This window comes from Pelodiscus sinensis, chromosome 25, assembly GCF_052426305.1.
Source record: "Pelodiscus sinensis isolate ZL-2025 chromosome 25, ASM5242630v1, whole genome shotgun sequence".
Taxonomy (NCBI): domain Eukaryota; kingdom Metazoa; phylum Chordata; order Testudines; family Trionychidae; genus Pelodiscus; species Pelodiscus sinensis.
In genome coordinates this window covers 15,307,718-15,322,943 of record NC_143076.1, presented here as the reverse complement: position 1 = coordinate 15,322,943, position 15,226 = coordinate 15,307,718, and the positions used below count along the sequence as shown (strand labels likewise).

The 15,226-nt window shown below is 46.6% G+C and overlaps 2 protein-coding genes across 5 annotated transcripts in view; one reads left to right on the top strand and one right to left on the bottom strand.

Annotated features, from left to right (window-relative positions):
• Positions 1–12,987, top strand: part of SIK2 (salt inducible kinase 2) — a 120,642-nt gene extending 107,655 nt beyond the window's left edge. For all 3 annotated transcript variants that reach the window (XM_075909423.2, XM_025183679.3, XM_089773390.1), the window contains 6 exons: positions 982–1,210; positions 1,870–2,154; positions 2,307–2,452; positions 4,829–4,942; positions 6,562–6,653; positions 8,895–12,987. In XM_075909423.2, coding sequence (XP_075765538.1) covers positions 982–1,210; positions 1,870–2,154; positions 2,307–2,452; positions 4,829–4,942; positions 6,562–6,653; positions 8,895–9,477 — 1,449 coding nt within the window. In that variant the 3' untranslated portion in view covers positions 9,478–12,987. The remainder of the gene's footprint in view (positions 1–981; positions 1,211–1,869; positions 2,155–2,306; positions 2,453–4,828; positions 4,943–6,561; positions 6,654–8,894) is intronic.
• Positions 6,653–15,226, bottom strand: part of ALG9 (ALG9 alpha-1,2-mannosyltransferase) — a 113,914-nt gene continuing 105,340 nt past the window's right edge. Inside the window, exons 15-16 of one of the 2 annotated variants that reach the window (XR_012897711.2) lie at positions 8,132–8,250; positions 6,653–8,051 (exon numbers count right to left, since the gene is read on the bottom strand). Coding sequence is in view for 1 of the 2 variants with exons in the window: in XM_075909429.2 (XP_075765544.2) it covers positions 8,220–8,250 (31 nt within the window). In the remaining variant the exon portion in view is untranslated. Of the gene's footprint in view, positions 8,251–15,226 lie in introns of both variants that reach the window. The other variant, XM_075909429.2, reaches the window with a different exon arrangement.

The window sequence follows — 15,226 nt, the reverse complement described above, 5'->3', positions numbered from 1 at the left end:
GTTCCTGCTGCTTAGCTAGTGACTCACCAGCTCTGTGCTTTGATTCTCTTTAAAACTTTGGCTGTAAATATGTACTGTTTAAATTTAAAAATAGAGTAGTCTGTAACATAGGTTGTCATAAATGAAATTAAGTGGGCTTATTTTGAAAAATTTATCGCATTTAAATTTTTAGAAGCCCATTTAAATAAAAACTAGGGTTTAAAAAAAAACATTGATTTTATCCAATCTGATTTTGCCAGAAAAAAAAAGTGAAGTTAGGCCAGTCTTGCTAAAGGAAGCTGCTTACTTCAGAGCCAGAACTATCATATTGCATAAACAGAGGTTCCATTTTATTTCTATTCAGTATTAAGGAATCAAAATGTAAATTTGAACAAACTGATGTAGTTCATTTACTCTTGCAAGTGCCAGACAGTCCCACATTAATGGGACTGAGCAGACATAATGCAAGAAGAGTAGCCCTATATGCAAATGACCAGTTGTAAGCATTGAACCAAGGAAAGTCATGTTTGTTTTTTCTTTGTGAAATACACTTAGGTGACCTTACTGTTTTGCAGCTTTACAGTGCAGAAGTAAATAGGGAAAACTTGGTCTTATGAATGCTTATTTGCCAGACTTCAAATTATTCTGAAGAGAATAAATTCCAAATGTAAATATTTTGAGGCTAAGCCTGAAGCAAGTTTTGAGTTAAACTCCTGACAAGAATAAGCATTAGGGAAACTAGGTAACAAACTTTACTTGAGAGATTCCAGTTGTAAGCTAAGAAATAAGGTGTGATTCTGCTCTTGGAACCTCATTTTGGAACTCTGAACTGTTCTCTGATTTACATCAGTAGATCTCAGGAGTTTGCTGATTGCACTGAATATCCAGGCTGCCTTGAGTCCATCTCGGTCTGCCTTTCGTAATGTAGGGCTGAAATTTGACTTTTCAAGGAGCCTCCATTCTATTAATGAAATGCTTTCTTCCTTTCCCTGTGGCATTTAGGTAAATGGCTGTTTGCTGGATCCTGTGCCCCCTATGGTGATTAGGAAAGGCTGCCAGTCATTGCCTACCAGCATGATGGAAACCTCTATTGATGAGGGTATAGAGACTGAAGGGGAGTCTGAAGATGATCCTGCACAGGCATTTGCAGCCCTCCAAGCAACCCGCTGTGGGAAAAGACGTCACACTCTGGCAGAAGTGACCAACCAGCTTGTCATGATTCCAGGCACAGGTATAGATGTTGTAGAGGTGTCTGCAGAAGTTTCATTCAGTCTCTAAGAACCCAGCTGGATGGAGAACACTAGCTTCATTTGTGTCTTAATTTAATTATCAAAAAAGCAGCTTTTTGTTTACTATTTGTTACTTACTGGAGGCAGATATGATAAGAGCAAATTTACAGTCTACAACCTCATTCAGTCTAATGGCAATGTAGAAAGGATAGAGGGTGGCAGGAAACTTAAATGAGTTACACTTTTAGCATAATTAACCATCCTCATTTATTTAATTCCCAAGTGCCTAGAAAGAAACACTAGTTTCTCTGGCGGCATGATGCCACTTAGAGGATGCAGCTCTGCCAACATTGTCTATATGATCTTGTCAGCTCTCCCATGTTAAACAGAGTCTGGACAGTACTTGAATGGGAAATTCCTCAAGAACATGTGGGGAAGGAAACAAGATTAGTGACTGCCTGGCATTCTCCCAGAGTCAGTACTGATCTGATGTCTTAATGATTCTAGAGATGTGTTTATAAGCACATCTAACCATGCAAGATCCCATTGCATTTCTCCAAGAGTTAGCTGGAAACAGTGTTGGCAGAAATGGCCCAAACCTGTGGCACTTTGAATAGAAAGTTCAGTAATTAAGCAATCTGGCTTTTGTTGTTTCTCACAGGGAAAGTCTACTCCTTGGATGAAAATCCATCTTTGGGCAGCATTGACTCAGAATATGAAATGGGATCAATTCAGAGGGATCTTAACTTCCTCGAGGACACTCCGACCCTGAAGGAAGTGGTGCTGGCCAACCAGCCAGCACCCAGAATGACGCCCCCTTTCATAGGGCTGAGACCTGCTAATCCAGCCATGCAGGCACTAACCTCCCAAAAACGAGAGGCCCACAACCGCTCACCAGTCAGTTTCCGAGAGGGCCGCAGGGCATCTGACACATCCCTTACACAAGGTAACTTTCACTGTTTTCCTGAAAAATTGTGTGCACATGTACTACCACGCGTGTTTTAATCCCAGTGTGACTCAGGTGGGGTATGCTAAGAGTTCAGCTGGCTGTGCTAACTAAATAGCTTCACGGATATTGTTCTGTTTTGAATTATCCAGGAATTGTAGCATTTAGACAGCACCTTCAGAATCTGGCACGAACCAAAGGAATCCTGGAGCTGAATAAAGTCCAGCTGCTATATGGACAGATGGGATCAGAAGAAGAGCACAACCTAACATCAGCTGCTCCCCACTTGCAGAATCTTGTAAGCAGCCCCCCTCCAGTGTGTGAAGCACTGCTAATGTGTTTGCTGTACAAGCCACAAGCAGCAACAAGCACCTCTCTAAGAGCTGCTGCTGTAAGAGACAGATAAAGAGGAGATGCCCTGGGGTACCTAGAAGAGACATTGATTTAGAGTTTACATTTCCTCCTCCCCCTCATTTGTATAATGGAGAGGACAGCAGGCAGTGAGCTCCTGTGGATTAAGGTTTGCCAGTGTTGTGGAACCAGCAAGATGATATTCTGGGCTTTTCAGAGCCAACAGATTGTTAGTGTCAGTGCATAGGAATTGTGTTTTAGATACATATAGAGCTGAATTCTGCTCTAACAGAACCGACCTCTGCACGTCATTTTAAATGTGGCTGGTGGCATGTCACGTGGCCAGCTTTGGCCTTATATTGTCAGACCAAATCCAACTACAGGTTGCACCTCCCTTACCCGGGACTCTCTCGTCCGGCACCATCCAGGGTCTGGTATGATCATAGATGTTCTGAATGAGAGTGCCCCAGAGCCAGAGGGCCAGCAGCTGGGAGCCCGGCAAGTCTGGTGGTGGTGGGGCCACGGCAGCAGCGGTGCTGGGGCAGCCTACGCAGTGGTGGAGCATGATCGGACCTGCCCGGCAGTGGGGCTGGGACCATGGCAGCCCAGGAGGGGAAGCCTGGCTGGGGCTGAGTCAGCCTGGGCAGTGGCAGGGCAGCAGTATCGTGGGTGGCGGCAGCAGAGCTGCATCAGCCTGGGAGGGGAAGCCAGGCCGTGGCCATGGCAGCATGGGAGGTGAAGCCGGTCTGGGGCTGTGGCAGTCCAGCAGAAGCAGCACAGCCGGGACCACATGCTATCCAGCGGGCAGCAGAGCCATGGGGCTGGGGCTGCAGCAACCCAATCAGGCTTTGTACCGCCTGGCTTGCAGCAGAGCCAGGGGCTGGGACTGGCCAGCAGGCAGCCTGGCCGGCCAAAGGAGCCAGCAATGGGAGGTGAACTGGGCTGAAGTGCTGGTGTCAGGGGACCTCCCCTTGTCCAGCAGATTCCCTCATCTGCGACTGGTCAGGTCCTGAGAGTGCAGGACCAGTGATGCCCAACCTTTAGTTGCTGCCATTGTCCATTATTTTCCTGTTTGTAATAAAACAGGAGGCAGCAAATCTAAATAAGAACTTTCTACCTTGGGCCCACTTGCTCAGGCAGGGTGGCCAATAGAACCCATTGTAATCCTTGCAAAATGCTCTAGCGCCCCTGCTGGCTGAAACACTGATAATCCCAGTGCTGTGTCTCACTTTGCTGTGAGATTGAAGAGCTGTTCCTCGCTCTGAAAGCCAAAAGAATGTGTCATTAAGTGTGACATGTCAGAGCTCATGGAGCAGTTGTGGTGCCAACCAACAAACCTTTCCCTCTCCAGCCGCTGCAGCAGCAGCTAACCTGCCTATTGGAGACACACACTGTGTGTGTAGCTCTTCTTTTAAGTTCTAACAAAAGCCTTTTTAATTTGGTTTTAAAACCTGTAAAGATGGGCAGACAATCACAGGGTCACGATCACTTCGTCCTGGTGTCACTGGGATCTGAGGGCAGATGAGTCAGACAATACCTGGCATGTCTCCAGCCTAGTCAGTTGTGTTCTTTTTCTGTCATGGCAGAGGAGAATTCTAAACAATCCTAAATGAGCAATGAGCCCTGCAGATCACGTGGCATTAGAGCCCCAGTCACTGTAGCTGTGAAGGTGTGTAAGCCGCTCCCTGAAGAGTTTAAGCAGAAAACATAGTTACTGTTTGTTAGGGATGTAAGCGACTAGTGGACTATCCAGTAAACATAAGCTTATCGTATGGTGGACTAGTGATGTGACTAGTTGCTTCCCTCCCCCCGCGCCCCTTGCTACCTCTATCAGAGAGAGGCAGCAAGTGCTGGGTTGGGGGGAGGAGCTGGTGGAAGCCTGCTTAAAAGTTGGTTCCCCCCAGCGTCGTCTCCACAGGAGGCAGGGGAGGTAGAGACACAATGGGAAATGGTGCGAGTGGGAAGTGAAGCAGTCTCCGCTCGCACCTGTTCTGCTGCAGTTCTGCCTTTGAAATGTACAGGAGTCCCAGTGGGGCTCTTGTACATTCAAAAGAAGAAGCCCTGCTGGCCCCAGGCTCCCTGCCACACCTCAGCCTTTGAAAATGCACAAGAGCCCCGCTGGCCCGCACTCCCTGGGGGGCTTCTGCTTCTGAACTGTAGCGAGAGCCCAGAAGGGCTCTTGATAAGGGCACCTCTGTCTTTGAACTGTAGCAAGTAATCAATTAGTCGATGGAAATCCCACCAGCTACTCAATTAGTTAATCTAAATTTAACATCCCTATTGTCTGTGGTTTTTTCCCCATATTCTTGTCTTCTCTTCCCAGGAGGAAGCTTCTCAGCAGCAGGAGAGTGTATCTGCCTTCCCTAATGGTGTGCATCCCCAATTATTATCCAGACGGCAGAGCTTAGAAACACAATACTTGCAACACAGACTGCAGGTATGGTGCCTTCCTCCACAGTGGCAAGCCAGCCATCGACGGTAGACACCAATCTAGCCACTGAATTATTTTCAAGGATAACTAATGAAGCAACAAAAAAATCATATTATACAAGAAAAATAGGTGCAATGAGGTTCCCTTTGGTTGCTGCAGCTACTGGTTTTCCACTTTCTTAGCCTGTTACTAATTAGAGACAAAATAGGAGTTGAACAGCAGTTCTTGTCATTCCTCTTGGTTACATTCCTTTAAGGGAGATGGACCAGATTTGGTCTGGGAAGTGATCGGAGGAATCTCTGTCTTTTTTCATCGCAATGTTTCTCATTTTTATTTGTTTCCTTTTAAGAAGAAGCACTGCAAATGTTTCCAGCTTATATAATAAAAACACAAAAGTTTTAAGATGGTTTAAAATCAATTACAGCTATCAGTCAGTACCTAAACAATCATATGTTGTAGAAATAGACCAACATTTTCAAGTGTGCTTGGGTTCTGAGTAGTTAAGATAATTTTGGGTATCGAACTTGAGTGACATTGGGCTTGGTATGTCAGCAACCATAGGCTTCAGTTGTAGTTAAGGGAAATTAGTCTGAAAGCTGTTTGGGGAAACGCTGCCTTTTAGACACATTTACCTCGCACAATAGGATTCTGATCCCTGATTGGGGCCTCTAGAAACTATGAGTAACTGGTATTGCTGCAACCCTAGGTGCTAGATAGCAGTAGATGTGCACATTTTAAATGTTGAACTTGCAGAGAGAACGTGGGCAGCATTTTCAAACCTACACAGCAGCTGTGGGCAATAATTTTTGGTGGGAGGCCATGCCAAGATTTTGAAAAGTGGTCAAGGGCTGCACTTTTCTGTGGAGATATGGGGTCTCGGATGGAGGCCGGGTACAGAAGGGTGCACGGGGGAGGGGACTGGGGTGCATGAGACAGTGTGAGGTCGGAGAGGGTTGTAACCTGGGTCAGGAGATTGGGGTGCAGGAGAGGATTCTGGCCTGGAAGAGGGGTGTAGGAGTGGGTGCAGGGTCTGGGAGAGGGTTTGGATGGTGACCTGGGGGAGAGAGTTGGGGTGTGAGAGAAGCAGGCTCTGGCTGGCCAGCACCCCCCCAAGGCAGACTGGGCTCCCTGCCTGCTGCAGCCCCAGATCACTTCATGTGGTGCTCAGCTCCTGGGGGGGGGGAAGAGGCTTGCGCTGCCCCCATCCCCCAGGCCAATCTATCAGCTCCTATTGACTGGTTGTTTCCCGCCAATAGGAGCCGAGGGATTGGCTAGGGTCAGTTCCTATTGGCTGGTTGTTTCTGGGCAATAGGAGCTGAGGATTGGGGCTGGGGTCAGGGAGATCACACAGCCACCCCCTCCCTGCAGAGCAGAGAGCTGCTGGACTGCGCTTTAAATCTGCAGCAGCTGCGCCTGAAGGTCCCAGGCAGGGTGGTCAGCAGGCCAGATCCAGTGGCTTCGTGGGCGAGATCTGGCCCCTGGGCCGTATTTTGCCCAGACCTGCTATATGGTATGATAAGATAAACAAGTACTACTCCCCCAGCTGCAACTTTGAGGCAGTTCAGTCTGAGACACGACCATTTCATTTATCATTTTAAATCCATTATCTTTTGGTACTGTTTCAGAAACCTAGCCTGCTGTCAAAAGCCCAGAATACCTGCCAGCCATACTGCAAAGAACTGCCCCGAAGCCTGGAACAGCAGTTACAAGAGCACAGGTGAGAAGCACCTGGCACTGCCGCCTGTCAGAAGACAGGACGCTGGGCTACATGGACCTTAGGTCTGACTCAGTATGGCTGTTTTTCTGGTTCCCCATCGGGGTAGATGAGCCATTTGCATTAAACTGCCCCCCAGCAGTATTGGGAAAATAGAAACATTCTATGGGACCGGCAAACTCTCTCTAAACTAAAATTCAGTGAACCTAGTACTAAGGCCCTTCATTATTGGTATTTACAAACTTTTGCTGAAAAATCCCTATCTTTTATTCAGGTTTTGCCAATTTCACCCAAATTATGGCTTTTTTGGGAGGTGGGATTTTCTTTTTTATTGGGCCAGACTGATGGGCCAGCTGGGGCTCTGCCCAGGGAGGATAGCAGGGGGGTTACTCACAGGGTGCAGACTTCTGCTTCCCTCTTGACCCTTGGCCTGCATTGTAGCCCTGTTCACTGGACAGGGAGATGGATCTCAATAGGACCATAACAGTTTAATTCAACAGGTAATGGTGTGTTCTTAGCTTTTAGTGTGCAGAGAATTGGGGTAGTGCTCAGAGCTGTCCTATTCATGCACTTCTGTATTCATGGTTTCCAGTGAAAGTTTCTATACACTGTATTTCAATACTTATGGTAATTCATAACAGGGACGATGTGTTTCACCACCAGTCATTTGGGTATTTCCTGCCTTTTTTCCATGACCAGATAATTTTATCACAAAGAACATGAGAAATTCCTGTAAGTCAGGCTTTTAAAGACTTCAGAAGGGACAGTCAATTTAAAAATGTCACGTCTCTAAAAATATCTGGCTGCTTGTTGTAATATCTAAGGTTACTACAACAGAGTTTAGATTGGAAGAGACATCTTTGTTCCCTCCACCCTTTTCTTTTTGTAATCTGTTTTCTGTGTATTCCGTTGCTAAGCTCAACAGCACTTAGAGAAAACTGATACAAAAGCAAAAAAAACCAAACAAACCACAAAGCGTATACAAAGGCCATCATGACAGTCAGCTACAAACTGGCTCTGGTTGTTGTGTGAAAGAGCCACACAGTTTAAGATTACCAGGGCTGGCCCCACAGCCAGAATTAAACAAAAGTATCACAGTCTTCAGGAGACTGAACTGAGGAGTGCCACAGGCAGAGAACAGGAAGAACAGAGGTGCACCAATGTTCCATGCCCCTGCAATGGCTGGGATTTGATTTAGTGAGACGTCCAGATAATCCACACATACTGGCAGAAGGACCTGGGAAAGATGGAGGGCATGAAATCCTCACTTGCTTTCTTGAAATTGGTACTGTCCTTTATATCTGGAGTGAATGCCAAGAGTGGCTGCAGAGTCGAAGAGCAATGGTAACTCCTGCTTGAGAGCTAGGACTGACATCTTGCTGACCGAAGCAGCTTCTATGTCTTAAATAAACAGAAGGTGGTGTGTAAGGAAATATACATTACCTAAAGTAGGTGAGCTGGAAAGATTCTTGTCTGGATACCTCCTTTCCTGAATGCTGTAGAGACTAGCCAGGAGAGGACTTCATATTTCTGGATGACCTGCAGATTGGCTGACTGGAGATCCCACTTTTATGATATTCCTGGAATTTGCCAGTGGTAGCTATGAAACAAGAGTGCTTGTGTTAAGTCCTTCCTATTTGTCAGATTGGAAAAGATGCAGGTCACAAAATAGGAATACAGTGGAACTTCACTAATTTGCACTGGTAACTGGGGAGACTAGTCGTCAGTTGCCCAATTCTGCAGTTTAGCAAGTAGAAAAAAATACACATTTTTGTTGACATTGGAGTGGTCATTAGTTAGTAAATAAGAATTTCTGATCAAACATTCTAACATTTTTGGTGGGGGCGGGGTGGGGGCTTTTTCAATCACTCCCTCCTGCTGCATCACAGTGCACAAGGTTCATTAGTTTGCCAAGTGAAGTCTAGTTTTCATTGTTTTAGGCTAATATTTCATAGTCCACTTAAATTTTGTCTATACAAGAGCCTTCGCTGCATCATCTCTGCTGTTGCACCTTTGCCAAGAAGCAGAGAGACATGTTCAGTGTGCAGATTAGCAAAGTGACAACAAGGTTCAATTGTAAATGAAACTAGCCATTTAGGAATTGGCTCTGAAAGGTTATGGAACCCAATGTACTTTTCACCACCCTCCTCTGCTATTGCTGTTTAGAGTAATTAGTGGATAGATCTCACTAAATATAAATATTTCAAAGAATGAAAATAATTCCTGTTGATGTCATTCATTCAGGCTGCATCAGAAGAGACTCTTCCTCCAGAAGCAATCCCAGCTGCAGGCTTATTTTAACCAGATGCAAATAGCTGAAAGCTCATACCCAAGGTCAAGTCAGCTGCCGCTTCCGGGCCAGGAGGAGCAGCCGCAGCAGCCACCACAGTTCAACCTGGCACAGCCCCTGAGCCCTGTAATGGAGCCTTCCTCAGAACAAATGCAATATGACCCTTTCCTTAGCCAGTATCAGAAACTACAGCTGGAGTCACTGTCACCATCCCAGATCCACAGCTCACCTCCGTTGCCATCGCAGATACATGTGCAACAGCAGCCCCCACCACAGCCCTTACAATACTCCTATCAGACTTGTGAATTGCCAGTCATCACCTCCTCTGAGCCAGACTACCCAAACCAGTGCCAGTATTCTATGAACCCAGCCCAGCAGAGCAATGTAGCATCACCCGACAACCAGAGGAGCTCAGCATCTCATGAGTCTCAGTCCAACTATGAGGCACTAGCCCTTTCAGAACTGCCAGGACTTTTTGACTGCGAAATGATGGAGACTGTTGATCCCCAGCATAGCGGCTATGTCTTGGTGAATTAGCCACTCTGGCAGTGTTAACTTACGAATGGAAGACAGGTGAAGTGAAGGAAAGGCATGTGAATTTAAATTTTTGTTCCAACCCTAAAATTCATGGCTTATTTTCCGATCCTTGACCTACTCGGGGATGTAAAAGCCACCTGACTGGTGCTAGCGGGGGATGGCTAAAAGCTACATGGCTATTGGTTCATCCTGGCAGTACCATGCCACAAATCTGGTGGCAGGGGCTGGAGATGGATAGTGCAGCTGGGTCAATCAAGAACCTGTTTGCGGAGAAGGAGATCACGGATGTTGTTTTAAAAGGAAGGAAAACTTCCAAAAACTGGATACTCGTAACACCCATCCAGTACCAGATGAAATCTGTTAAAGATCTGTAAAAGAAAGGAGAATGAGTGTGATGCATTGTACTTCTTGGCAATAAAAGCAATATATTTTTCATTGGAATTCAGACTTGAGTAACCTGAAGGCAAATCAAGAACTTTTGAAACTTTAGTGCAAGGTGAATTTAAAGGAAAGTTGCACTTTGGTTCTAAGCTACTGATGTTGAATTAGTCCACAGTAAGTCTCAGAGAACACAAGGTGTTTTTCCAACAGACTCCATATCCTCCTGAAAGCAACAGCATTTCCCCAAACTTGCCAAAAAACTTCTAATTGCCCACCATGGAAAGTTTCTGGATCTTTGACAAAATGATTCTCTGACCTAGTCAAAAGATCACTAGGTCTGCTATCTGGCACTGCAGTGTTTTTTAGAGGCCTCTGGATGGGGTACAGAATACTCCAAAGATAAAGGATCAGTTAACTGAAATGTGAAACAGCCAAGAAATACCAAGAGGAGGTCTACAGCTGTGGCAAATGACGACATCAAAAAGGTCAGCCAGGGTAGCATTAGAAATCAACCCTTTTTGCGGACAGCCTCTTGTCGAGGTCTCTGCCATGGAGCAGCTCTGGTCACTGGAGAGGATACATTGGCCCTCTGTTGCTTTTTAAAAATAACTTTTGAATTTACAGTCTGCGTTGCTGGTGGTTTATTAAGCTTTGTATATTTGGACAAGGATTTAGGTTTTAGAACATAAGGACAAAACAAAATGAGCTTAAAAACCCCATGTGAAGTGATAGTGCTGTGCCTTTTTGGGTTCTTTATCAGATTATATGCTTTTTTTCTGAAGAAAGTAGCCAATACCCCATTTATATCCATGCTAAAGCCAAAGTCACTTCAGAGCATGTGTTCCACCGTGTGGAATAGTGTTTTGATTGCTCATCTATATGTGAAATGTTAAAAGTATTACAGCAATATTTAGTGTCAAGAACTGTTGCTATAATAACTGTTTCAGCAGATACTCACTTTGAGCAAGCACTTGAGTCTCCAACCCCTTGCAGTTCACAAAATGCCAGACACAGCAGCTGGGTTTTGGACCCATAGAAAGGGATATGGGTAATCACCATAATTTGGGTTTTGTCTCCAGTGGTTGACTACTATGAGACATTAAAGGAGAATCTTCTACCATATAGCTGTAGAGTTCATGCCCTTTGTGAGCAGATGAACACACTAAGCACAACACGGGTTCTTTAAAGCACAAAGACCAGCAGAGAAGCAGGTACTGCTTATGAAAAACACCTTCTGTTGTCTGGAAGTTTCCCTTTTCACTAAGTTCAAAATAAGGAAAGATTAAATATGCTAGTAGCCCCACCTGTATCTATCACTATACAGTCGCACACTTGCAACGGTGATTTTGCTCTCAAATCAAAGTCTTGTTGTAAGTTCTCAACCTCTCCCTCCCCCCCAAAAAACCAGGATATCACTTTCCAGTGTCCCGTGGGCAAGTTCTCCAGTCACTGTATAAACCACCAAAGCATTGACCTGAAGTGGCGGTAGCAGAAGAGAGGGTTCCTGATATGTTGAGACAAGCCTCGCCAATTTATAATCACATTTTTTACTTCAACTAGTTTCATGTCATAAACTTCAAAGATCAGACTGTAGAACCATTTCTTTCCTTCACCAGAGCATAAGCAGTCAGCACACAGAGCAATAATTTTTTACATGACCATGATTAAAAAAAAAAAAAAAAATCTAATGACTGCATATCACAGTCAGCTTTAAACAGGAAAAAGTTCAGCATTGCTGCCAGCAATCACCTGATTTCCCAGTATGCTAAAATCTGACTGACACTTGGTATTGATATGTGCCATGTAATATTGGTCACTAATCCACATGCAGTGCAGTCAGATTTGTTCAATCATGGCTTGGTATTTACTATACCGTGATTCCAAAGCCACTGCCAGAGGGCAATCTGAAATCCCATATAAGATAAAGCATGGAATCCCAACCTAGATGTTGTGAGCACCTACCCCTTTCTTTATGGCTCCGTGGCAGAGGTCCACTAATGATTTTCTGTTGTAACATGGGCTCTTGATCTAAAGACTGTTTTAAAGAGACTTAATGCATTGGGCTTGGGAATCTCTTAGCAGTGTCCCACCCTCCATGGACATGCCTGTCTGAAGGGTTAACCAGCTATACAAACTTTATTAAAAATGTTCAAAGAACAGCCCCCAGGTCTTCAGTGACTAGTAGAGAGTAAGCAACTGGCCACAACACTGCAGGGGAGCAAAGGGCCAGGCCATTGAAATCTAAGAACCTCACCAGGGCAGGTGGCCACATGCAGGAAGAGCAAACGTGTGGAAACATGAGGTCAAGCTGAATACCCAGAGAGCGATGGAAGGGAGAAGCAAAGGATGGATATGAAAATGCCTCTGCGGTGTGAGCAAGAAATTCAAAGGCCCAGTTCTGCACAGAGAGTTGGGTCACAAAATACAGACTGCCCTTTTTCTTAACTGCTTCCACAACAGACCCCAGAACCCTGTACGTAGTAGGCTGACATGCAGCAGGATTCAGATGCACAAAGATCAAATCACAATAATAGTTCTGTTCTCAACTCATTTTGATAATTCCATTACCCAAAATTCCCAACTAGTCTAAACTGCTGAGTTTTTAGAATGTAAGTATTTAGGGAGCTAAAGAGTTTTGAATGTGATGAACATGAAGTAGAGTAGTTGATGCTCCCTCAACTAAAAGCCTGTTTAACATTTACGCAATTTTCTTTAGAATAAAAAATTTCTAATGCCACACTAGACACTTTCTTGGGCACCACACGTATTCATCCAACTTTGAAGTGGCTGCTTTTGTTTAAGTCTCTCGTGTCTAATATTAGAGAAGTGTGGATAGTTAAGTATTACCTTTATTATCTTGTAATTCAAGCTCCTCTGAAGAGACTTTGGTGAGATGTATATGGGGTAAAAATTTCATATGGAGAAAAGTGCAATATGTGTGTGTGGTACGTTCTTTAATGTATTTTTTTAAAGAATTAGAGGGTTTAGTCTTCGCTTTGGGATAAATGCACTAGTTTTGTGAGCTCCAGTTGAGCAAGTTCATCTGTAGTAATTACATGCAACTGGTATACTGGACTCTGTAAGGCAATTACAGTGTATTAATACAAAATAAAGAATATGTACATTTCATTTTTAAATCTTTAGTGAGCTAAAATGGCATCAAAAATATTCTGTTATAAGCTTAGCAACCACCATGGGAGCATTACCTTGAAGTTATTATTCTAATGGCAGGCTGCAGCTGAGCCACCAAGACACTTACTTTTCAATATTTTCATGTTCCTATTAGCAGTGTTGGGTTCTCTGGAGTGTCTTTTTAAAGATAATGCAAAACTACTCTGCTTAGTTCATATAATTGACCTCAGAAGACAAATGTGCAGGAAGAAAATGTATTAATAGCCTCATGTGATTTTTATGGGCGTGTCTACACTGCAATGTTCTCCCGGAAAAACGGCTGTTTTTCTGCGAAAATTATACTTGTGTCTACACTATTGCGTTCTTTCGACAAAGTCGAAAGAACAGAGGGATTTTTCCAACGGCAGTAAACCTCTTTACACGAGGAAGAAGCCTTTTTCTGAAAAAGCTTTTTTGGGAAAAAGGGATGTGGGGACACACAAGAGGGTGTTTTTTTGAAAGGAGAGGGCTCCAGGAAATAACACAGGTGCCCTATTGGCCACTCAATCAGAACTCTATAGTTCCTGTCTCCTGGCAGCTCTTAAAGCGGCAGGAAGCCGGCCCTGGGAGCTGCACCTCACCACACGGCTCTGACTGCCACCCACATTGTGAGCAATGGCCCAGCCACAAAGCCCCCCGAAACCTCCCTGTCCCTCACAGGGAGCACCACCAGGGTTCCCAGGACCCAGTCAGGGACACCAAGCGGCATGCGCCCTCCTGGTCCAGGGCAGAGAACCTGTCCCTCCGCGCTGTGAGGGGAGGAGGAGACCCTGCAAGATCTCCGCACCCAATGATGAAATGCCAACATTTACGAGGCTCTGGCAAAGAGGCAACACACCCCTCCCCCGACATTAGAACAGGTCCAGAGTAAGGTTAAGGAGCCAGGGAGCGCAGCTCTCGCTCCGGGGCAGAACCGCACTACTGATCTTACTACTAGGACCTCCACCAAACCCCGGGGGGTGGTGAAGCCCTTTCCCCACTCGTGGTGGTGGACTCGGGGTTACAGACGCCCATTGTTGCCCGCCCAGGGCTCCCTGATGAAGAGGAGGAGGAGAAGGAAGAGGACACAGCCAGCCCGGTCACCCTGACCTGGAAGCAGGTACCCAAGGCCCTGGATGTCTCTCAGGCATCCTCTGAGGGCAGGGAGGGATCAGGTGAGCACTCACTTTTCCACACACACAGGGCGGGGGAGGCAGGCACAGAGGGGATGGGGTGCGATGGTCGCTCACCCTGGACAGCATGCTGCAGCCCGTGCATGTGGAAGCATGTGCAGGGCCAGTCTGTGACACACGGCCTCAGGAGGCAACCCCGGAGCACCCCAGGCTTCTGCTCACAGGCTCAGGGAAGGCCCCATATATGTCTGACCCTTGGAGGGTCCCCACTGTTGGAAGCAGGCTAGGCACAAGGGCGCATGCACGACCCCCTTCAGACCGAGGAGTGCCACACAGCACAGGGGCACATGGGGCAGGCGAGGCCCCATCTCCTGCGGATGGTGCTGCTAGGTGCAGGTGTGTGTGTGGGCCCCATGGAAGGCCAGGTTGCTCCAGGCCCCACTCCTGCCCATGAGATCCCAGTGTGGCCGGACACTTCCCTTGCCTGCTTGTCCATGGAAAGCGGGAAGCATGGTCCTCTAGGCATCTCAGGGCTCCTGAGAGGCAGGGCCTGCTGTGCAGGCCACACATGGCCTTCCTCCTGGGACTGCCCCGTCCTCTGGCCCGAGGACTGTTGATCACAGCTCACAGAGGAGGGCACGCCTGCAGGGACAGTGTCTCCATGGATGACTGACCACCTCTCCCTCTTTATTCTCCACAGCTGGACCAGCTGTTGCTGAGGGGCGATCCACGCCATCAGAGGCAGCCGCTCAACCCCGGGGGAGCTGCAAGTGCCAGAGGGTCCGGAAGGGCCTCACGAGACAGCACGTGGGCGTCCTGTGCAACTTGCCGCAAACCCTGGCCATGAAGGTCCGAGATGACACCGAGTGGAGAGCTTCCAGACGGCGATGGCAACCCGCTTCTCCACGGGAATGGGGGGCCACAGGTGGGTGTCCCATCGTCGGAGGGCCGGGGCAAGCCAGGCACCCAGCTCCGTGAAGGTGGCCTTCCGCATGAGGAAGTTTTGGAGCCACTGCTGTGTCGTCCCACCGCTCCATGACCAGCCGGTCCCAGCGCTCGGAACTGGTGTCCCGCCTCCAAAAGAT